The sequence below is a fragment of the Ranitomeya imitator genome, chromosome 6 (genome assembly GCF_032444005.1).
Source record: "Ranitomeya imitator isolate aRanImi1 chromosome 6, aRanImi1.pri, whole genome shotgun sequence".
Taxonomy (NCBI): Eukaryota; Metazoa; Chordata; class Amphibia; order Anura; family Dendrobatidae; genus Ranitomeya; species Ranitomeya imitator.
In genome coordinates, this window is record NC_091287.1 from 126,277,749 (window position 1) to 126,300,868 (window position 23,120).

Sequence of the window (23,120 nt, forward strand, 5' to 3'; positions counted from 1 at the left end):
CTGTGCCCGTTGCTGATTGGTCGAGGCCTGGCGGCCTTGACCAATCAGAGACGCGGGATTTCTACGTCGATGCTGTGCCGGTCTCTGATTGGTCGAGGCCTGGCGGCCTCGACCAATCAGAGAGCCGGGATTTCCAGGACAGACAGACAGACGGAAAAACCCTTAGACAATTATATATATATATAGATAAGGGGACCCCATGTCTTTTTGTTGCTGTGGGGTCCCCTATTTTAATAGCCAGTAAAGGCCAAGTATACAGTTGTGAGTGGATATTAATAACCTGGGAAGCTCCATGGGTATTACCCCCTTCCCAGGCTATAAACATCTGCCCCCAGTCGCTGGCTTTCTCTCTTTGGTTTTGAAAATTGTGCGGGAGCCCATTTTTTTTCCATTTTTGTTTTAAACCCGGTGTCACACTTGTGAGAAACTCGCATGAGTTTCTCACCTCAATACCTGGCACTCGGGACCGGAGTGTGCGGCTAGATGTATTTCTATGCAGCTGAACGCTCTGGTCCAAGTGCCGGGTGTTGAAGGGCGAGACTTGTGCAGGTTTCTCACAAGTGTGACCCCGGCCTAATGCAGATTTTGTATGTGTCTTTATTTAACTCTTTATATACCATTTTATTATATTTATTAATAAACATCGGCCTTGGTATTTATCTATCCATCGATAGATATATCTATCTGTGTGTGTAAACATTCTTCAATGGAGTATGTAAAAGAAGAGGTTGGACAAGGAAATGACACAATTTTTTTTTGTGAAATAATATATTTATTTAGCTTACAAAAACGCATGAAAAATCCGTATGAAAAAAATGCATGAAAATGTGCACGGATTTAACTGCGTTTTCTGCCAAGAGAGGAAGAATCCGCAGAGAAAATTCCACAGGCAAATCTGCAACGTGTGCACATGCCCTGAGAGTTGTGGTTATTAATCATTATCAGACTGTGGAACATACTTATGTCTCATCAGTACTGTGATTTCTGTATCATCAAGTAAACACATCCAGGCACCTTTTTATAGGTAACATTTTCATTTTGAGTCGTTTCTTTCTCTGTGTCTCCATCTTGTCCAGACGCCATGAAGACTTCACATACACAGCTTTCATCTGCAGACGTCCCTCTTCTCCAGCAAATCCCAACACTGTGCCCTTCAAAGTTATTAAAATGCCCTCTGCATACAAATCTGTCCATACTATGCCCCAAATAAGCCTCCTATAGTATATGGCCTCTACACTGTCGGCGCTCCACTGGTTTTCCTTACACACGCCTTATTCCCACCCTGTCCTCCGCCATGCCAACCCTCTCTCCATACTATGCATTTAGACTGCCCACCGCATTGTCCTCTCTTGTTTTATCCCTCTCCTCACACTGTCCCCCCTACATAGCTGTACATACAGTATATCCACAACAGCCCCCCAATATACATGTCCACCACAGCCAATCTTGTAATGTCCCCAAAGCCAGCACCTCTTATGATAGCCCCCATTTATTTGCAAAATTAAAAAAAAAACACCTAATCCAGGCTCTTGTCCAGCACAGTCTCCGTCTCCTCTTCTGTGTGGTACAGCAGTATGAGCTGAAAGGCACGATGACTATGCAATGATGGCAACGCACCCTCCGACGACTCCTGTGTGCGCTGTCTCCAACAGGGCCCAGGCCAGAAGTGGCCGGCGTTCTGGTGGAATTCCCGGCAGAGCAGGGAGCGGATTACTGCTCCTGTCCTGAGCTGTGCTCACAGCATTAGTATTTGCGTCCTGAAGATGCGAATACAACTGTGTGTGGGGAGGGAATGATGGGTGAGCGCTGGCCGTGACTCACTGACACTGCTCATCTGTGTGCCTGAGCCCTGTCAGCGTGCTGAATGCCTGCAGCCAGAGGAAGGGCATGGCGGCCCGCAGGCGTTCGACAATGACTTGTTTTCCATGTGCACCCTCCTCGGGGAGGTAGCAGGTAGCGCCCCAGCCGGGTGCCTACCACTTGTACTAGCCCTGCATACATGTTCACAATGTCTCCAAAGTCCTACCACAATGCACTTTCAGGGAACAACGGAGAACAGAGAACCACTTTCACTGTGTCCAACATTTTAAACAGGAGGACATACAAGTAGGAGAGGAACATCCCTCTGTCTACAGCAACAGCTGAGGGCTTCTTCCCAGCGACGGCTCTTGTCACACAGGACAGGGATGTGACTGGGATCGGAGCCTCTCGGTAACCAATCAGATTGAATTAGCCAATGAGTGCCCGCCTCTTCAGAGAAAGGAAAGTGCGGATTGGTTACTGAGCAGCTCAATAGCGGCCAGCGTTCTGCAGTGCTACAGCCAGCACAGGTTTGCACTGGACGGGTCAGTTCCTACGTGGCCACAGGTTGTCCATCCCTGGTATAGATACATAATACAAAGTGTTTTAAAAGCACTGCAAGCAATGTTTGCAGCCTTTATCTTCTACAGTGCCTAGTTTAGAGAGGACTCTATACAAAGCCGAAACAAAGAAGTGTCACTTTCTTTTTTTCCCACCAAGCAGTTTAAAAAACCCAAAGCAGAAAAAAAAATGGCGCTTCCATTTATATCCTCTTAAGATATTGCAATCGAGTTATCACTCTGTACTTACAATTGCTCATTTTGCCTTTCTACCTAGTTAATTTTTCTGTTTTCCATTTGGTCTATGACATCGCCTGACTAGCGGAATCCTAAGCTCTGTGTAGAAATAAGAAGTCTCTTTTCAATGCATGAGGCATCATTAGAACTACAATTATACTCACTGCAAAGTCCCTGGCAGCCAATGTCGACCTCCTCTGCTCCTTTCTCTTTACATTGCAGCAGAAACACTGTGGGTGTTCTGTGCAGCACGTAGAGGAGATTTTGTAAATTAGACACCGTTGGAATCTCTGTTACACCCTCCCCCCCCCCCCCACTTACACATTGTACAGATGGGTTCATGGTACATGCAGATATCCATTAATAGGTTAATTTGAAAATACACAGCAAGTAAAATGACTGTTCTTGTGGCCGGTTGTGAAGTCCATAGGTCGTTCCATACCACTAGGGTAACTTGGTCAGTCTTCCAATAACAGGCCCGCAAATCTGTTGCTGAAATCACACTGTGGCTGATTTTCCAACACATCGGCCCCTTGGGGGTTTACCCCTTTTTTGCCCACTTTTCCTTTTTTCTTTGATTTGCCTGATGGTCCCCTAGTCCGATTCTGGAAGTGGTCCCGAGGGACTGTGCACATTACCGCATGGATGCAGTCCCGGTACAGCTTCTCCAGCCATGGACATGATACAAAGAAGTCTTCTGCAGAGGATGACGCCTTGAGCTTCTGAGTCATGTGGTACACAAGAGAGCCGCTGTAAAGTCTGAAGGGAAGGAAGTCACAAACATTTATTAGGAAAAAAAAAATCAAAAATGGTCATAATGAGTAAATTCACTCATGTAGGAACAGGTTTGTTTTGTTTATAGGCTAATCATAGGTGTGAATAAAAATCGCGCAGTCTAGGTCAACTAAGAAAATCATCATGCAGATGGGTTGAATCAATACAATTTAAGATTTGGGGTAGCAGAAGCATAGCTTGGGTATTCCCATCTCCAAGATCCTATCCCAAGGTGTAGAAGGTATAATAATATTAGCGAATATCTCTAATTAAAAATGTAGTGTAGTTCTTCTGATTCACTATGTTGCTTACCCCTTGTGCAGGGCATTGCAGTAGCTTATGTATCCATAGTTACAACCACTCATATAGTGATAGTTAGTTGTGGTTATGACCACGAAACTAGTGCAATGCCTACACATGGAGTAAGCGACAAAGTGAATCAGAAGAACTAAACTACATTTCTAATTGGAGGTATTTGCTAATATTATTACAATTACTACATCCTGGTATAGGATTTTGGAGATGGGAATACCCCTTTAAACATCATTTTTTGTGTTTTCTCACTGGATACGTTTTTTTTCTCCAAAGAGTTAATAAGCAGTGAGATGATGCTTTAAAGGAATGGCCCAGGACAGGAAAAGTAAACATTTTACCATTGGATCGGTACATTAAAAGTAGGTAAACAAGTGGAGCTATACTCGCCTACCGGCTCCATGTTCTGTGTTTACACCAGAAGAAAGGTGCCACCGTTCAAAGATGCGGAAGGACAGCTATGGCCAAGGATTGGCTGCCGAAGCAGTAGCGCATCGTCTGTGAGGTCAGCACTACAGCTGCCAAGAGCAGCGGCAGAGACTCAGCACTGGACCCAGGGAGGGTGAGTTTGTTTTAATCCCAGGAACAGGAAAACCCCTTTAACCCCTTAGTGACAGAGACCAATTTGGTACTTAATGACCAAGCCAATTTTTGCAATTCTGACCACTGTCACTTTATGAGGTTATAACTCTGGAACGCTTCAACGGATCCCGCTGATTCTGAGATTGTTTTTTCGTGACATATTGTACTTCATGTTAGTGGTAACATTTCTTCGATATTACTTGCGATTATTTATGAAAAAAACGGAAATATGGCGAAAAGTTTTAAAATTTTGCAATTTTCAAACATTGTATTTTTATGCCCTTAAATCAGAGATATGTCACAAAAAATAGTTAATAAATAACATTTCCCACATGTCTACTTTACATCAGCACAATTTTGGAACCAAAATTTTTTTTTGTTAGGGAGTTATAAGGGTTAAAAGTTGACCAGCAATTTCTCATTTTTACAACACCTTTTTTTTTTAGGGACCACATCACATTTGAAGTCATTTTGAGGGGTCTATATGATAGAAAATAACGAAGTGTGACACCATTCTAAAAACTACACCCCTCAAGGTGCTCAAAACCACATTCAAGAAGATATTAACCCTTTACATGCTTCACAGGAAATGAAACAATGTGGAAGGAAAAAATGAACATTTAAATTTTTTTGCAAACATTTTAATTCAGAACCATTTTTTTTATTTTCACAAGTGTAAAAACAGAAATGTAACCATAAATTTTGTTACGCAATTTCTCCTGAATACGCCAATACCCCATATGTGGGGGTAAACCACTGTTTGGGCGCACCGCAGAGCTTGGAAGAGAAGGAGTGCCGTTTTACTTTTTCAATGTAGAATTGTCTGGAATTGAGATTGGACGCCATGTCGCGTTTGGAGAGCCCCTGATGTGCCTAAACAGTGGAAACCCCCCACAAGTGACCCCATTTTGAAAACTAGACCCCCCATGGAACTTATCTAGATGTGTGGTGAGAACTTTGAATGCCCAAGTGCTTCACAGAAGTTTAGAATGCAGAGTCGTGAAAATAAAAAATATTTTTTTTTCCACAAAAAAGATATTGTAGCCCCCAAGTTTTTATTTTCACAAGGGTAACAGGAGAAATTGGACCACAATAGTTGTTGTCCAATTTATCCCGAGTACACTGATGTGCAATATGTGGGGGTAAACCACTGTTTGGGCGCACGGCAGAGCTCGGAAGGGAAGGAGCGCTGTTTTGGAATGCAGACTTAGATAGAATGGTCTGTGGGCGTTATGTTGCGTTTGCAGGGCCCCTGATGTACCTAAACAGTAGTAACCCCCCACAAGTGACCCCATTTTGGAAACTAGACCCCAGGGAACTTATCTAGATGTGTGGTGAGAACTTTGAATGCCCAAGTGCTTCACAGAAGTTTAGAATGCAGAGTCGTGAAAATAAAAAAATATTTTTTTTTTCCACAAAAAAGATTTTGTAGCCCCCAAGTTTTTATTTTCACAATGGTAACAGGAGAAATTGGACCCCAAAAGTTGTTGTCCAATTTATCCCGAGTATGCTGATGCCCCATGTGTGGGGGTAAACCACTGTTTGGGCGCACGGCAGAGCTCAGAAGGGAGGGAGCACCATTTGACTTTTTGAGCGCAAAATTGGCTGTCGTGTTTGGAGACCCCCTGATGTACCTAAACAGTGGAAACCCCCCAATTCTAGCTCCAACCCTAACCCCAACACACCCCTAACCCTAATCCCAACCCGATCCATAATCCTAATCATTAACCCTAACGATAATCACAACCCTTACCCCAAAACAACCCTAATGTCAACCCTAACCATAACCCTAATCAAAACCCTAAATCCAACACACCCCTAATCCTAATCTCAACCCTAACCTCAAACCTAACCCTAATCCCAATACACCCCTAATCACAACCCCAACCTTAACCCTAATCCCAAACCTAACCCTAATCCCAAGCGTAACCCTAATGCCAACCCTAACCCTAATACCAACTCTAATCCAAACCCTAACCCCAAATCTAACCCTAACTTTAGCCCCAACCCTAGCCCTAACTTTAGCCCCAACCCTAGCCCTAAGGCTACTTTCACACTTGCGTCGTTTGGCATCCGTCGCAATCCGTCGTTTTGGACAAAAAACGGATCCTCCAAATGTGCTCGCAGGATGCGTTTTTTTGCCTATAGACTTGTATTGCCGACGGATCGTGACGGATGGCCACACGTCGCGTCCGTCGTGCACTGGATCAGTTGTGTTTTGGCGGACCGTCGGCACAAAAAACGTTCAATGTAACTTTTTTGTACGTCGCGTCCGCCATTTCTGAGGAGGGGGCGTGGCCGTAACCCCGCCCCCTCCTCCCCAGGACATAGATTGGGCAGTGGATGCGTTGAAAAACTACATCCGCTGCCCACGTTGTGCACAATTTTCACAACGTGCGTAAGTATGTCGGGCCGACGCATTGCGACGGCCCCGTACCGACGTAAGTGTGAAAGAACCCTAACCCTGAATTTAGCCCCAACCCTAACCCTAAATTTAGTCCCAACCCTAACCTTAACCCTAGCCCTAACCCTAACTCTAGCCCTAACCCTAGCCCTAACCCTAGCTCTAACCCTAGCCCTAACCCTAATTTTAGCCCCAACTGCTCTTCTCCTGTCGGCCGGGAGATGGCGATAGATGGCGGGCGCACTGCGCATGCGCCCGCCATTTTCTTTTCCCCGGCAGACAGGAGGAGCAGCAGGAGGATCCAGGGACACCGGTGAGTATGATAGGTTCCCCGAATCCCCCTATTTCTCTGTCCTCTGATGTGCGATCACATCAGAGGACAGAGAATTACACTTTGATTTTTTTTTTTTTGCGGTCGCCGGTAAACAGTTAATTACCGGCGATCGCAAAACAGGGGTCGGTAAAACCAACCCCGATCATGTTCTTTGGGGTCTCGGCTACCCCCAGCAGCCGAGACCCCAAAGATTCTCCCGGTGCCGGCCGGCGGGCGCACTGCGCATGCGCCTGCCATTTTGAAGATGGCGGCGCCCACCGGGAGCCACGAGGAGCATCGGGGGAGATAGGTGAGTATCGGGGGGCTATCTGGGACCCCTTTTCTCTGTCCTCTGATGTGCGATCACATCGGAGGACAGAGAAATTAAAAAGAGATCGCGTTTTTTTTTTGCGATCGCCGGTAAACGGTTAATTACTGGCGATCGCAAATGCGGGGGTCGGTAAAAAAACCCCCGAATCATGTTCTCTGGGGTCTCGGTTACCCCCGGCAGCCGAGACCCCGGAGAAAATCCGACTCTGGGGGGGGGCGCTATTTACTTTTTCCACAGCGCCGTTAATTAACGGCGCTGTGGTTTAAGTACCCTTAGCGGCCGCCGTTAAAAGGCATATCGGCGGTCGCTAAGGGGTTAATTATACATCAAGTGCATGAGAGCGCTTTTTAATAATATTCATGTGTTGCAACGGTCTTGAGCGGTTTTTGCACGAACTATGGTTCATGTTGACCCAGTTCACAAAGGTGGATGGACGGACAGTTCTCTGCACACACCATGATTATTTTAAACTAGATGGTGGCCTGAGTCTAACGCATCGGGTATTCTAGAATATGCATGTCCTCGTAGTATATTGCCCAGCCACGTAGTATATTGTCCAGCCACGGAGTATACAGCACAGAGCCATGTAATATACAGACTTAAAATAAAAATAAACATATACTCACTCTCCGTTGAAGTCCTGGCCCTGCATGCGGTGCACCCGGCAGCTTCCGGTCCGAGGGTTGGTATGGGCGCAGGACCTGTGATGACGTCACGGTCACATGACTGTGACGTCAAGGCAGGTCCTTGTCGCATACCATCTTTGCCACCGGAACCTGACGCTTGCATGGACTGGTCATTGGAACGTCGCGAGGAGCAGGAAAGGTGCCGGAATGTGAGTATATGATGATTTTTTATTTTATTTTATTATTTTTAACATTAGATCTGTTTACTATTGAGGCTGCATAGGCAGCCTCAATAGTAAAAAAGTTGGTCACACAGGGTTAATAGCAGCTTAATGGAGTGCGTTACACCGCGGCATAACGTGGTTCATTAGCACTGCCATTAACCCTGTGTGAGCGCTGACTGGAGGGGAGTACGGAGCGGGCACTGACTGCAGGGAGGATGGAGCGGCCATGTTGCCACCAGACTGCACCCGTCACTGATTGGTCGTGTCAATGGTCGTGGGCGTTTTGCCACGACCAATCAGCGACTTGGATTCCATGACAGACAGAGGCCGCGACCAATGAATATCCGTGACAGACAGAAGGACAGACAGAAAGATGGAAGTGACCTTTAGACAATTATATATATAGATTAGCATAAACGATGGGATCAATGATAACCAAGTTATTAGGCTATGTGCACACGTTGCGGTTTTTACTGCAGTGTTTTTGACGCTGCGGATCCGCAGCAGTTTTCCATGCGGTGTACAGTACCATGTTAACCTATGGAAAAAAAAAACCGCTGTGCACATGCTGCGGAAAAAAACGCGTGGAAACGCTGCGGTTTATTTTCCGTAGCATGTCAATTCTTTGTGCAGAATCCGCAGCGGTTTAACACCTGGTCCATATTAAAAAAACGCAGTAGAATACACACAAAATCCGCAGGAAAAATGCAGTGATTTTGCCCTGCGAATTTATCAAAATCAGTGCGGAAAAATCCGCACACCAGGACGCAGCGTGGGCACATACCCTTTGGATCGTTCATTCCTTGAATTTGGCAATGATTTTTTCAATGAACGATCATTTAGGTAATCGTCGCCTGTGTAAAAAGTCCTTAAAGAGTTCTTCAGACGGTAACTTTAATTCATACCTAGTTGCCTGAATACCATCCATTTACTTAAAATGAAAAGTGCATCCTTCCTAGACCTTCCTGAAGGTGACCCCTCGCCTGTATTCTGACACAGCTATTACTACACGACATCATGCGGTCTACAGTCCCCATCACTGTATAATAAGTAATGGGGGCAGGGCGCTATAACAGGTCTTTTTCAGCATGGAAACACTAGGTGGGGTGGGGGACATGGAAGGGACTGATATTGGGGCATTTTCAGTTGACATATTTCAAAGAATGGCCCCCGAGTTCATTAAGGGTTGGACCTCAGCTAAGAGTTGGACTCATTGTTTGCCATTACTTAGGACACTGTCTGGAATTAATGCAGTGAATCAGTCAGGCTGCTACTGGCACCTCCACCTTCTGCCCTGCCCATAGTATACAAAACTGTTACCTACAGGGTGTAGTGAAATAAACGCAAGTCATATCGAAGAAATGTTACCACTATCATGAGGTATAACACGTCATGAGAAAACAGTCTCAGAATCACTGGGATTTGTTGAAGCATTCCAGAGTTATTACCTCAAAGTGACACTGGTCAGAATTGTAAAATTTTGCTTGGTCATGAAGGTGAAAACAGGCTTGGGGCTGAAGGGGTTAAGCAATTAGGAGCTAATCCATTTAATATGACAATCCATTTTGATTTTATTCCAGACATTTTACGCAAGTACTTTCCTCTTTGAACTGGTTGTAACCCGAAAAAAGTAGCAATACATGGATTTCTGCATAGTGACCAGATAGTGGATGGCCCCTAAAACCCTTTTTTTCATGTTCCCAAACTGTTCCCTAAATCTTTAGAAGAGAGTTGTCTTGGTGCAGCTCCGTTCCCTGGCGAGTCCTTGTTCTGTCCACAATGTCCTATAGGTCATAGTTTTGTATATTTCTTACAGACGCCCTTAAAGGACTCCCATGGACTGGACTGACCCCTAGGCCGGGATCACACATGCGAGAAACACGTCCGTGTCTCGCATGTGAAATCCAAGCTCTGGCGCCGGCACTCCAGAGCGGAGCGATGCGGCCGCATAGGAACACATGGAGCCGCACACTCCGCTCCCAAGCGCCGGCGCCAGAGCTTAGATTTCACATGCGAGACACGGACGTGTTTTCGCATGTGTGATCCCGGCCTTAGAGGCCTCACTTATGGTCTGCTCTTGGATTACACAGGTGCCCATCTATCCTCCCGCAGCGGTTTCATGGGTTTATTTTCTAAGCGCCAGTGTGTGTTTTATTAATAGCGGCACACATTGAGCCTGGTAATTACAATACACGCAGTGATCTCTGACCTCGTGATGTCCGGCTCTGGAAGTGGGGTGGAGAGAAGCTGGTTGAAGTAGATGAATACTTGCAGACAGCACTGCCACTGACACAATATATGCACGTCCTCCAGGATCAGTCTTCTGGGCTGGGCACCTTCTGTCCGCATCCTCTTGATCTGCTCACACAATGATGCCAGGGCCTCTTCATGTTCATCTGAGGAAAACAAAACACACATTGGCCACATATCCAATGTAAATTTAAACTTTTCCAGAATAACGTGACAAATGCTCCAGGAAGACTTTTTTCAGATTTGATCTATTCATTGAAAAATAGTGAAAATCTGCAGCATGTCAATTTACTCTTAATGAATTCAATACACATAACATTATGGGTTATTATTATTAGACATTTTTATAGCGCCATTTATTCCATGGCACTTTACATGTGAAAAGGGGCAAATATAGACAAATACAATTAAACATGAGCAAAAAAAAAAAAAAACAAGGCATACAGGTACATAAGGAGGGAGGACCCTGCCCGTGAGGGCTCACAGTTTGCAGGGGATGGGTGAGGATACACTAGGAGAGGGCAGAGCTGGTTGTGCGGCGGTTCAGTAACTTCAGGATCACTGCAGGTTGTAGGCTTGTCGGAAGAGGTAGGTCTTCAGGTTCTTTTTGAAGGTTTCTATGGTAGGCAAGAGACTGATGTGTTGGGGTAGAGAGTTCCAGAGTATGGGGGAAGCACGGGAGAAGTCTTGGATGTGGTTGTGGGAAGAAGAGATAAGAGGGGAGTAGAGAAGGAGGTCTTGAGAGGATCGAAGGTTACGTGTAGCTAAGTACCGGGAGATCATGTCACATATCTATAGAGGGGACAGGTTGTGGATGGCTTTGTATGTCATAGTTAGGGTTTTGAACTGGAGCCTCTGGACAATAGGAAGCCAATGAAGGGCCTGACAGAGAGGACAGGCCGGGGAATAGCGGGGGGACAGGTGGACTAGTCGGGCAGCAGAGTGTAGGATGGATTGGAGTGGTGCCAGAGGGTAGGCCAGAGAGTAGGAGGCTGTAGTAGTTGAGGTGGGAGATGATAAGGGCGTGCACTAGCGTTTTTGTGGTTTCATGGTCGAGGAATGCACGGATCCGGAAAATATTTTTGAATTTGAGTTGGCATGATGAGGCACGGGCTTGGAAATGTGGCTTGAAAGAGAGGGCAGAGTCAAGGCACAGAGCATGCGGGACTGGGGAAAGTGAGCAGCCATTGACATTGATGGATAGGTCTGGTGGAGGCGTAGAGTGAGATGGGGGGGAGATGATCAATTTTGTTTTGTCCATGTTCAGTTTTAGAAAGCGAGCAGAAAAGAAGGCTGAAATAGCAGACAGTGTGGGATTTGGGTCTGTAAGGAGAAGGAGGTGAGGTCAGGTCCGGATAGGTAGATCTGCATGTCATCGGCGTAGAGATTATAGTTAAATTAGTTTAACTTCATGGACCGGGGTCATTTTTCAACCTATGTAAAAAAATCTATACCGCAAATCAAAATGTGCTGCAGATGATTCTCTCTCCATGTAGATAACATTTGATTAACGGCTCATGCAGACGTCTGTGCAAATTGATCCAGGATGACCCGAAATGCACGGACTGGCTGCAGCTCTCCTGAACGGAGCATGACAGCCCCATAGAAATACAGGAAGTGCCATGCTCTAAGAAGGGAGATCTGTGCCAGTCCGTGCATTGCGGTCTGATCTTGAAATAATTTGCACAGATGTCTCCATAAGCCCTAAGGTTATTTTCTCAGTCCTGTTGTGTCCATGTGTGAAACGGACCAATGGTAGCCAATGTGCTAGTGCAAAAGGGCTTCATTTATGTTTTATTAAGACCTCAGGTCCACGTGGCAAAAATCGCATCATGTACTAGTCTGGTGTGATTTATGGAACAAACTGGTGCGTGTAAATAATTGCCAACTTTTGCACCCATCCGCTAAGTGGAAAGGCAAAGGGAGCGTCACCTGAAGTCCATACTTTCCGACACGGCTGCTCCAAGAAATTCAATGCTGATATAAACTAAATCTCTTCCACTTTGCTGTTACTGTAGGTTTGCAGATTTTCAGCCCACACGCCCCGACAGACAATCTGTATCCTCCTGCTGTGAACATACAATGAAGCCGGTTCCCAGACCCAAGCATCGGGCCTCATTCAGACGACCGTTTTTCAAACACACATGTTCTAACATGTACCCATTATAGTCAATGGAGCTCTTCATACTATTCGCATGGTTTTCTTTTTGCTGACAGAGTGGTCCACATCTAATCACGGTGACCTGTCAGGTTTTTATCTAGGTCACGAATCAAAATCACCCACATAAGTCTATAGGTCCATGTGCTGTTTTGCAATTTTTTCCCTCCATTTTGCTTAGTACATGAGAAAATCACTGATTAAACACTTTTGAAACTCGGATCGAAAGCATGGATGAAAAGTGGTCCATTTTTTAGTATCTGAGAAAGCTGTGAAGATGTTAGGCTGCCATTTCACACCTCGGATCATACCTAGTGCCTGAGACCTGGTGCTCGGCTGCTAAGAACCTCATGGTCTTACATGTGGAGCAATAATTGAAGTCCTGTATATAACGTTTGCAGAGCGCCTTGTATAGTAGTGTTTGCTTACATACAACTGGGCACCCCGTAAACCCGGATTCAGGGGGTGCCGGACTTGGCACAGATAAACGCGCTCGGAAATTGTAATAAAAGTCATTAGTAGAGAAAAGAAACATTTTCTTGCCTGGTTTGTTCTGAGCGCTGCCCGCTTCCCCGCAGACCATTCCCATGATCAGCGCTTTTATGTGATGCTGCTTTACTTTGGGGTCCGCTCGTCTGCTCCAGTAACAGACTATGGCCAGTATCAGTCTATAGGGAGGCGGCACAACCTCCACAGCCTTCATTTTCACATCAAGGCCCCGCAGCAGAAGTTTTAAGCGCGTTTCCAATGGAAGCTGAAAAGTAAAGAAGTAAAAGTGTAATCAGATCAAAGGTATGGAGATCGCTGCTGCCCAGATCTAACACGTCTACATCTGGTTTTGTATAGTGGGAATGCATACAGTTGTCCAATATACCTTTCCTATCGATTCCCAACAACTGTCAGGATCTCTGCTTGCAGTCATTGCATAGAAACCTTTATTGTAATTTCCAATGGACACACAGGTTCTAGGCGCGATAAAAGCCAACGTCACATGACCAGGACAATCAAATAATAAAGGTTTCTAAAGAAGTAAGCAGAGATCTTGAAAACAGAAACAGACTGAGACAGAAAAAGTGTATATTAGAAAAGGAATAACTTTGTATTCTGCAATAATATTTATCTGGTGAAACTAGAATGTCCCTTTAACTGACTGGGTATGTATGATCATCACAAAAGGGTAACCTCATTGTCTCCATCCAACGGTCGCCTTCCTCCATCCTACCAAACCATACTGGAGAGAGAACTGCATCCAGTAGTCATTTTAAGTGGTTGCCTTCTGCGAATATTCCAGCACGTACACTGTACACACCAGTGTGACGCAATGTACGGATTTCCCCGCTGCAGCACTGGCCGTCTGTATGACAGCAGGGATACCTTTCTGTACAATGAATAAGCCTGAGCGCAAGGAAATATTCAGAGTTAAAGCCCCTTTAACTCCACTGCAATCATGGTTTAAAGTGATTGTAAAAACAAGCAACTTTGCAAGTTCAATCTTATTAAAAATACTCTCTGCTTTCAAGAACAGAGGGGTTCTTATCTGTTTTTGTTTAATGCTTGTTGCCTACATTACTGGCCACTGCTGCAGTCTAGCAGTGGTGGCTGAGCAAGCACAGTGTTTACAGACTGTTACACAAGCGCACAATGCTTACATACTGTTACATAGAGCAAGCACAGCGCTTACAGACTGTTACATAGAGCAAGCGCACAATGCTTACAGACTGTTACATAGAGGAAGCGCACAATGCTTACATACTGTTACATAGAGCAAGCACAGCGCTTACAGACTGTTACATAGAGCAAGCGCACAATGCTTACAGACTGTTACATAGAGTAAGCGCAGTGCTTACAGACTGTTACATAGAGCAAGCGCACAATGCTTAGACTGTTACATAGAGCAAGCACAGTGCTTACAGACTGTTACATAGAGCAAGCGCACAATGCTTACAGACTGTTACATAGAGCAAGCGCACAATGCTTACAGACTGTTACATAGAGGAAGCGCACAATGCTTACAGACTGTTACATAGAGCAAGCGCACAATGCTTACAGACTGTTACATAGAGCAAGCGCACAATGCTTACAGACTGTTACATAGAGGAAGCGCACAATGCTTACAGACTGTTACATAGAGCAAGCGCACAATGCTTACAGACTGTTACATAGAGCAAGCGCACAATGCTTACAGACTGTTACATGGAGTAAGCGCAGTGCTTACAGACTGTTACATAGAGCAAGCGCACAGTGCTTACATACTGTTACATAGAGCAAGCACAGTGCTTACAGACTGTTACATAGAGCAAGCGCACAATGCTTACAGACTGTTACATAGAGGAAGCGCACAATGCTTACAGACTTACATAGAGCAAGCGCACAATGCTTACAGACTGTTACATAGAGCAAGCGCACAATGCTTACAGACTGTTACATAGAGCAAGCGCACAATGCTTACATACTGTTACATAGAGCAAGCACAGCGCTTACAGACTGTTACATAGAGCAAGCACACTGCTTATAGACTTACACAGAGCAAGCGCACAGTGCTTACAGACTGTTACATAGAGTAAGCGCAGTGCTTACAGACTGTTACATAGAGCAAGCGCACAATGCTTAGACTGTTACATAGAGCAAGCACAGTGCTTACAGACTGTTACATAGAGCAAGCGCACAATGCTTACAGACTGTTACATAGAGCAAGAGCACAATGCTTACAGACTGTTACATAGAGCAAGTGCACAATGCTTACAGACTGTTACATAGAGTAAGCGCACAATGCTTACATACTGTTACATAGAGCAAGCACAGCGCTTACAGACTGTTACATAGAGCAAGCGCACAATGCTTACATACTGTTACATAGAGCAAGCACAGCGCTTACAGACTGTTACATAGAGCAAGCGCACTGCTTATAGACTTACACAGAGCAAGCGCACAGTGCTTAAAGACTGTTACATAGAGTAAGCGCAGCACTTACAGACTGTTACATAGAGTAAGCGCAGTGCTTACAGACTGTTACATAGAGCAAGCGCACTGCTTACAGACTTACACAGAGCAAGCGCACAGTGCTTACAGACTGTTACATAGAGTAAGCGCAGTGCAAACAGAATCTTTTTGTTAGCTTTTAAGGTCCGATTTAAAGCTGGGGAGATTGCTGGAGCACAAAATGCAGTCAGATTAAGGGGATATTCGGGACTTAAAAAACAGAGGCAACTACCTACCTGCTGTACCTAACACCGGTCACTGACCACTCCTGCCAAAGATTCAGCTGCTCCCTGTCAACAGAGCAGCAGTTTCGTTTTCTGCTGACAGGGTGGAATTTCTGGTGTCATGCTGATTGACAGCTGGCTTCCCCCATTTAGGCAGTGGGGAGCTGGCTGTCAATCAGTATGATGCCAGTAGCCCCGCCCCATCAACAGGAAGAGAAACTGCTGCTCCGTTGACAGGGAGCAGCTGAATCTCTGGCAGGAACGGTCAGTGACCAAAGCTGGGTACAACAGGCAGGTAGCTGCCTCTGTTAGAAACTACATCTCTGTTAGTGCTTAGGCAATTTATTATTTTTTAAGTCCCGGATATCCCCTCAATCTGGCTGCATTTTGTGTTCCAGCAATCTCCCCAGCTTTAAATCAGTCCTTAAAAAAATGTTTTTCTTAGAGCTTTTAAGTTCCGTATATCAACTTTAAGTGTCCCTGTGCTCCTCCGAAGCTGCTGCAGCATTCAGTAGAGCACAGTTCAGACCAGTGGTGAACTATGCCGTTGGTGCAAACTGTCAATCTTCAGGAGTGCACAATCCAGCCAGCTTTAGCGCCCCTGCACTCCTCCAAGGTTGCTGCAGTATCGCAGTGCACAGTCCAGGCCAGTGGTGCAACTACACCATTGGTCCAAACTGTTGATCTGCAAGATCACACTACCTCTTGGCAAACAGGATGTCGGTAGACAGGGGAGAAGTGTGCTCCTGAAGATGAAACTTTACAATTCCTTAAATGCAGTGGCGCTCATATCAGTAAATGTCACATTCTCAAACAAAAAAAAAAAAAAGATAAATGATAAATGTAGATGTATCCACGCAGACTACTGATGTTTATGGGTAGTAAACTGATCTAATACTACTGTCTTACCTGTGGAAGATTAGAAAGTGAGAAGCCTTCACTGATGTCATCCGAACTTATCTCCACCATAGATCTCCTAACATTTGTCTCCAGTCTCTCGAATTCCTGAACACGGAGTTCCTTACTTCTTTTAGCCATGTCTTGGGATATATTTAGGAGCAGTGCATAGATCAGTTTACGAACTGGTTTAGTAATTAAATGAGCAGATGACTTCTTAATGTCCTCCACCTGAGCATGAAGAAACACTCTTCTCAACACCAAAGCATCGCTCAGCAATGGAGACAGCTCACCTCTTGCTAAAGCGAGCTGCACCCACTCGGGGAGGTTGAGCTTTACTGCGGTCGGAGAGATATAGAAACCTCTTTGAAAATATTGCTCAAGGTTTTCAGCATCATGAAGGCTGTATTCTTCCATGGCAGAATACAGGAGCTGCCTGACAGAGTCACGGTCCTTCACCCTCAGCTGGTTCAGCACATTTTCCATGGCTTCTTCCACATCTGCAAATCTAGACAACCAGTTCAGTAGGCCATGTATTCGCGTGTGTCTTCGACGCCCACCATGACTGGCGTTGCCTACTGGTAAATTGACCTTACTAAAGAACGTTTCTAAAACAGGCAAGTTGATATAGTCATTGCCGGTCAGAACAGCAAACAGCGGTAGCAAAACCAGATTCATGTTATTATAAAATTGGCACAACTTCCGAGCTGAGAAACCTCTGGCTGAAATGTAGCAGTCACGAGTGTCCTTCGCAGACACAATGTTTTTCCAGTGAAAGGAAGTTTGGGGGCAATATCCAGCTTTTAAATCAAAGATGCAAAAGTCGCTGTCAAAGGAAAGTACAGGGCAGTTCCACAGATTGGCAAGGGCAACTATTTCCCTATCGGCCTCTGAGAAGCACTGGACGAAGGGCACTTGGAGGTTCCGCAAGACCTGGATGCACACCTCTCTGCTCAGGAGAGGAAGCACGCTGCCACCTTTGCCCTGAGAAAGGTTTTGTGCCATCCTAATCTTCTCCCTGAAGCGCTGCTTTTGGGTTTCCAGTTTCTTATTAGATATGTCGCAGCCGCCATCAAACACGACATAGGCTTGTATGCTGCATACAGACAAACTTTCAAAGAATTTATGTAAGACGTCGGTGAATTTGTCATATTCCCCGCCGTGAACAAGATCCAAGCCAGAATCAAAGTATAATTTGTGGTACAGATTGTTACCGTCTATGATTAATTTTGTGTTCTTCAGCTTTAACTCTTGGAAGAAATTACTGTGAGAAGACACGAAGGTCATAAACCCTTGTATTCCCATGTTGAGGAGGAGATCACAGGGGTCTGAAATCTAAAGAATGAAACGTGTTACTTACATGACCCCTCATAATTCCCATACAGCAACACATTTATCTGTGCCCTCGCCGATCAGTGATGGAAGGCGCCATTCATCTGGTACTGAAGTACCCGATACAGTAGGACAGATATGGAGGATACAAGACGGCCGTAGGTTCTTCTTACTGCCGATTGGTGGAGGATCCCTTGAGGTTAAACTTCCCACTAAGGCCATCAGGGTTGTTTCTTAGAGCAACCTCTTTAAAAGGGTTTATCCGATGCCGTCCATGCTCATTACGATCCCACAAACCTGAAAAGAATCAAGGTATTATTTACGTGTCCTGTTTACTACAATAGGACATGTGCCCGATTCCTTGGGGATCATGCACGTGTTGTCTTGTGGGGTTTATGGGTTAGTAACATCTTTAGTAGCACTCAACGTGGAAGTGAGTGGCTGTGAACAGCACTGGAAAACCCCTTTAATTCTCCCCAGTGTGTATTTTATCACATTGAAGGCTATGTAGTCTGCTGTGTGAGTGCGAATGTCTTTATGCAAGACAAAGATACATTCACATAATAAGATACTAGACATTTTAGGGTTCAGTTATGATTTTAGTTACTTTGAGGGATTGTCTCCTCTTTTTTTCAGAACCATCGCTCCTCTACCTCCCGGCTTTTTGCTTCCAGGGGCCTGGTGCGCTCATGATTGATTGACCTTTTTAGACCAATAGCATGGTTACCCCACTGGCCCTAAGTGTGCGCTCTGCAATGCTGCAAGCAAGGAACTTTTGCTCTGCAGCAGTGGAGGGGAGCTGAAGTTGATGGATCTGGAGGCAATAGTTGTCTCCATGAATCTGGCCTACTTCAGAGTAGTCATTGCAAATAGGCGTCTGGCCACCGCTGATAGACTGCAATGGTGGCAGTGTGGGGTTCTAGTTGTACGCACAGCACCATGCAATTACGGTCTTTCACAGCGTCATGTTTCAATAATCATTTGATTCCTTGCAATCAGAGTTTGAAAAAGACCCATGTTGATAGGGCTGAAACTTTACAAAAATATTTTTGGGGGATTGCCTTATAAATAAACAAATATATTATTTTCCATTTTTGAGTGCCGAGTACTTTGTATACTGGTGGATGCAGAGTGGAACCCTTACTCGAGCACCAGTTTTTGAGTGCTGCATATCTACTACTAATATATATACCAGAATGGGCGTCAAACATACCAGGATGAGGAACATGTATATCAGGAAGGGGCCCAGGATGAGGAACATATATACCTGGAAGGGGCCCAGGATGAGGAACATATATATCAGGAAGGGGCCCAGGATGAGGAACATATATACCAGGAAGAGACCCAGGATGAGGAACATATATACCTGGAAGGGGCCCAGGATGAGGAACATATATATCAGGAAGGGGCCCAGGATGAGGAACATATATACCAGGAAGGGGCCCAGGATGAGGAACATATATATCAGGAAGGGGCCCAGGATGAGAGACATATATATCAGGAAGGGGCCCAGGATGAGGAACATATATATCAGGAAGGGGCCCAGGATGAGAGACATATATACCAGGAAGGGGCCCAGGATGAGGAACATATATATCAGGAAGGGGCCCAGGATGAGGAACATATATACCAGGAAGGGGCCCAGGATGAGAGAGACATATATACCAGGAAGGGGCCCAGGATGAGAGAGACATATATACCAGGAAGGGGCCCAGGATGAGAGAGACATATATATCAGGAAGGGGCCCAGGATGAGAGACATATATATCAGGAAGGGGCCCAGGATGAGAGACATATATATCAGGAAGGGGCCCAGGATGAGAGACATATATATCAGGAAGGGGCCCAGGATGAGGAACATATATACCAGGAAGGGGCCCAGGATGAGAGAGACATATATACCAGGAAGGGGCCCAGGATGAGAGAGACATATATATCAGGAAGGGGCCCAGGATGAGAGAGACATATATATCAGGAAGGGGCCGAGGATGAGGAACATATATACCAGGAAGGGGCCCAGGATGAGAGAGACATATATACTAGGAAGGGGCCCAGGATGAGAGAGACATATATATCAGGAAGGGGCCCAGGATGAACATATATATCAGGAAGGGGCCCAGGATGAGAGACATATATATCAGGAAGGGGCCCAGGATGAGAGACATATATACCAGGAAGGGGCCCAGGATGAGGAACATATATACCAGGAAGGGGCCCAGGATGAGGAACATATATACCAGGAAGGGGCCCAGGATGAGGAACATATATACCAGGAAGGGGCCCAGGATGAGGAACATATATACCAGGAAGGGGCCCAGGATGAGGAACATATATACCAGGAAGGGGACCAGGATGAGGAACATATATACCAGGAAGGGGCCCAGGATGAGGAACATCTATACCAGGAAGGGGCCCAGGATGAGGAACATCTATACCAGGAAGGGGCCCAGGATGAGGAAAATATATACCAGGAAGGGGCCCAGGAGGAGGAACATATATACCTGGAAGGGGCCCAGGATGGGTGACATTACCTCATAATGAGAGAGGGGGGCAACATGTATGTACTTATAGGATTTATAGGGCCCCATACATGTGACCAACATGAAGCGGGTACAGGGCACGTCCAAAATTTGCATCAGGGCCCATTGGACTCTAGTTACGCCACTGCTTCATATTATCCTCACATCTGCAAGTAAATTGCATTTTGGGACATTATTGGTTCCCTTTAAAAAGGTTATCCAGGACTTGAGTTTTTTTGAGCAATTAGCCTCGCTCTTCCCACTTGCCCTGGTGTGGTGGCAAGTGAGGTAACAGGGTTGGGGTTGATGTCAACTGTTTTATGGCCACTGACATCAAGTCCAGGGGTTAGTAATGGAGAGGCGTCTAGAAGATTACTATTACTGACCCCATAGTCTTATTGTAAAAATACACAAGAATACAGTCCTTTAATTGAAAGAAAGACTCAGAAACAAACTCCTTTATTTGAAATAAATATAAACACTCCCCGCCCTCTTTTAACCATTTATTAGTGTAAAATTAAAAATAGAACAACACCATATTCCTCACCAGTTCGACAATAATCCATTTGTCCATCTCTGCTTCATCTGGGTGCCTTGCTGAATCGTGGCATGATGCTCAGCCTGGCATCAAAGAGACATTGATCTGAGCTTGAAGCGCAGCTTCAGTGACCTGCGGGACATCATAGAGGTTACCGCTGGTCACTGCCAGCTATTCCTACAGAACAATGAACTGCGGTGACCTCAATGAGATCACCACTAGCACCATAAGAAATTTCTCATGGTGCTAGCAGTGACGTTATGAAGGTAACCGCAGTTCATCAGCCGACTCACACTGACCTGAAAATGGGAACAGCTGGCAGTGACCAGCGGTAGCCTCTATGTCGTCACTGAAGCTGCGTCCCAAGCTCAGTGTCTCCTGGATGCCAGGCTGAGCAGTCACATCATGCCACTGCTCAGCCATGTAATCCAGATGTAGTAGAGCTGGACTTCTTCATGGGACAAATGGATTGTTGTCAGATAGGTGAGGAATATTTTTTTTTATTATTTTCATTTTTACAATAATAAATGGAAAAATGAGGATGAGGAGTGTTTATTTCAATTAAAGGATTGTATTCTGGCTGTCTTTTTAAAAAAAAATGACTATGGGGTTAGTAATGGGGGTGTCTTATAGATGTCTCTCCATTACTTACCTCTGGGCTTGATGTCAGCTGACAATACAAAGCTGACATCAACCCCAACCCTATTACCCCACTTGCCACTGCAGCAGAGCAAGTGGGAAGAGCGAGACTAAGTGCCAGATTTTGGTAGCATGGGAGGGGTGCAATATCCCTGCCCCTACCCAGGCTGTTAATATCAACCCACAGCTACCTATTTAGCCTTTGCTGTTTAGAATTTATAAAGGGACCCTACGTCATTTTTTTCTCTGGAGTCCCCCATAGCCTAACCAGTAAATGGTAAGCAAACAGCTGCGAGCTGATATTAAGAGCACGGGAACTTTTGGGGATATTGTCCCTTTTCCAAGATTAGTAACATCTGCCCCCAGCCATTGGCTTTCCCTCTGCAGGAGCCAGGGCAATTTTTTTATTTCATTAATTTTACATACAGTGTACACAGCAGGTGCTGAATATAACTCCCATCATTGTCGCCTGGTGGCGCTGAGATCAGGGAGACAATGATGAGAGCTGTCCTCAGCACCTGCGGACTGTGCTGCGTCTTCCCAGCTGCTGGTACGGGTCACGCTGATGACGCACGGATGTCATCCATGTGCATGTACGTGGCACGCATGTCGTACTTGCTGCTGATAAAAAACTAACATGTCTGCAGGTTTTTCACACAGACACACGGTCCGTGGGCAAAGCCCGACATGTGTGCACCACCATTGAATACATTGGGTGTGCGTATGTCCGTATTTGCGGTCCTTCGTGTGAACGGGGCCTTAGGGATGTCTTGCTTCTTTCTTTTACCCCCAAAGAAATCGTTCCCTTGATAGATAACAAAACCCTCCCTGTGAGAACAGCAGTGTAGATTTACCACAGAAATGGATAAGAGGATTCAAAAAGTATTTGAAGTGGATCCTCGGCAAAATCCACATAAAAAACCCTCCATGTGAACACACCCTCATCAGGATGCGTCTTTTCCGGTCTTCACTGGAGAGAACAATCTCTGTTGGTGCCACAAGAAATGACACAATCATTCTCATTAAATAAAGGTGACCCTACCATCCGGTGCACTGGGCACTAGTGACTGTAGGCGATATGTCCGATCTGGCCGAGAAGACGCCACGAGCCGCCATCAGATCGGACCCCAGAACTCGGCGGCAGCAGCGGCGCGATCCCACAGAACAGAAGAAGGAAGCGGCGTGTGACACCCAGCACCAGGGCACAGACCACGACCGTCCACAGACCAGGACCGTCCACAGATCAGGACCGTCCACAGATCAGGACCGTCCACAGACCACGACCGTCCACAGATCAGGACCGTCCACAGAACACGACCGTCCACAGCCCATGACCGTCCACAGAACACGACCGTCTCACTCACCACAACCCGGAACCGTCCAGCTTCCACCACCGCGCAGCTTGATGACGTCATCACAAA

General features: G+C 45.7%; 1 protein-coding gene across 4 annotated transcripts; it reads right to left on the reverse strand.

The window, feature by feature from the left end:
* Positions 1 to 757: 757 nt before the first annotated feature.
* Positions 758 to 23,117, reverse strand: ASTE1 (asteroid homolog 1). 4 transcript variants are annotated; one of them, XM_069730074.1, is made up of 6 exons: positions 23,064 to 23,103; positions 18,177 to 18,300; positions 16,684 to 18,006; positions 13,115 to 13,325; positions 10,373 to 10,559; positions 2,553 to 3,356 (listed from the first exon to the last, which is right to left on the reverse strand). In XM_069730074.1, exons 3-6 carry the CDS (start codon positions 17,974 to 17,976, stop codon positions 3,056 to 3,058), a joined length of 1,992 nt encoding a protein of 663 aa, XP_069586175.1. In that variant the 5' UTR covers positions 17,977 to 18,006; positions 18,177 to 18,300; positions 23,064 to 23,103; the 3' UTR covers positions 2,553 to 3,055. The 4 variants fall into 4 exon arrangements, with proteins under 4 accessions (XP_069586177.1, XP_069586174.1, XP_069586175.1 ...); XM_069730076.1 differs by lacking the exon at positions 18,177 to 18,300 and having other exon boundaries at positions 758 to 3,356; positions 22,742 to 23,080; XM_069730073.1 differs by lacking the exon at positions 18,177 to 18,300 and having other exon boundaries at positions 759 to 3,356; positions 23,064 to 23,117.
* Positions 23,118 to 23,120: the final 3 nt, after the last annotated feature.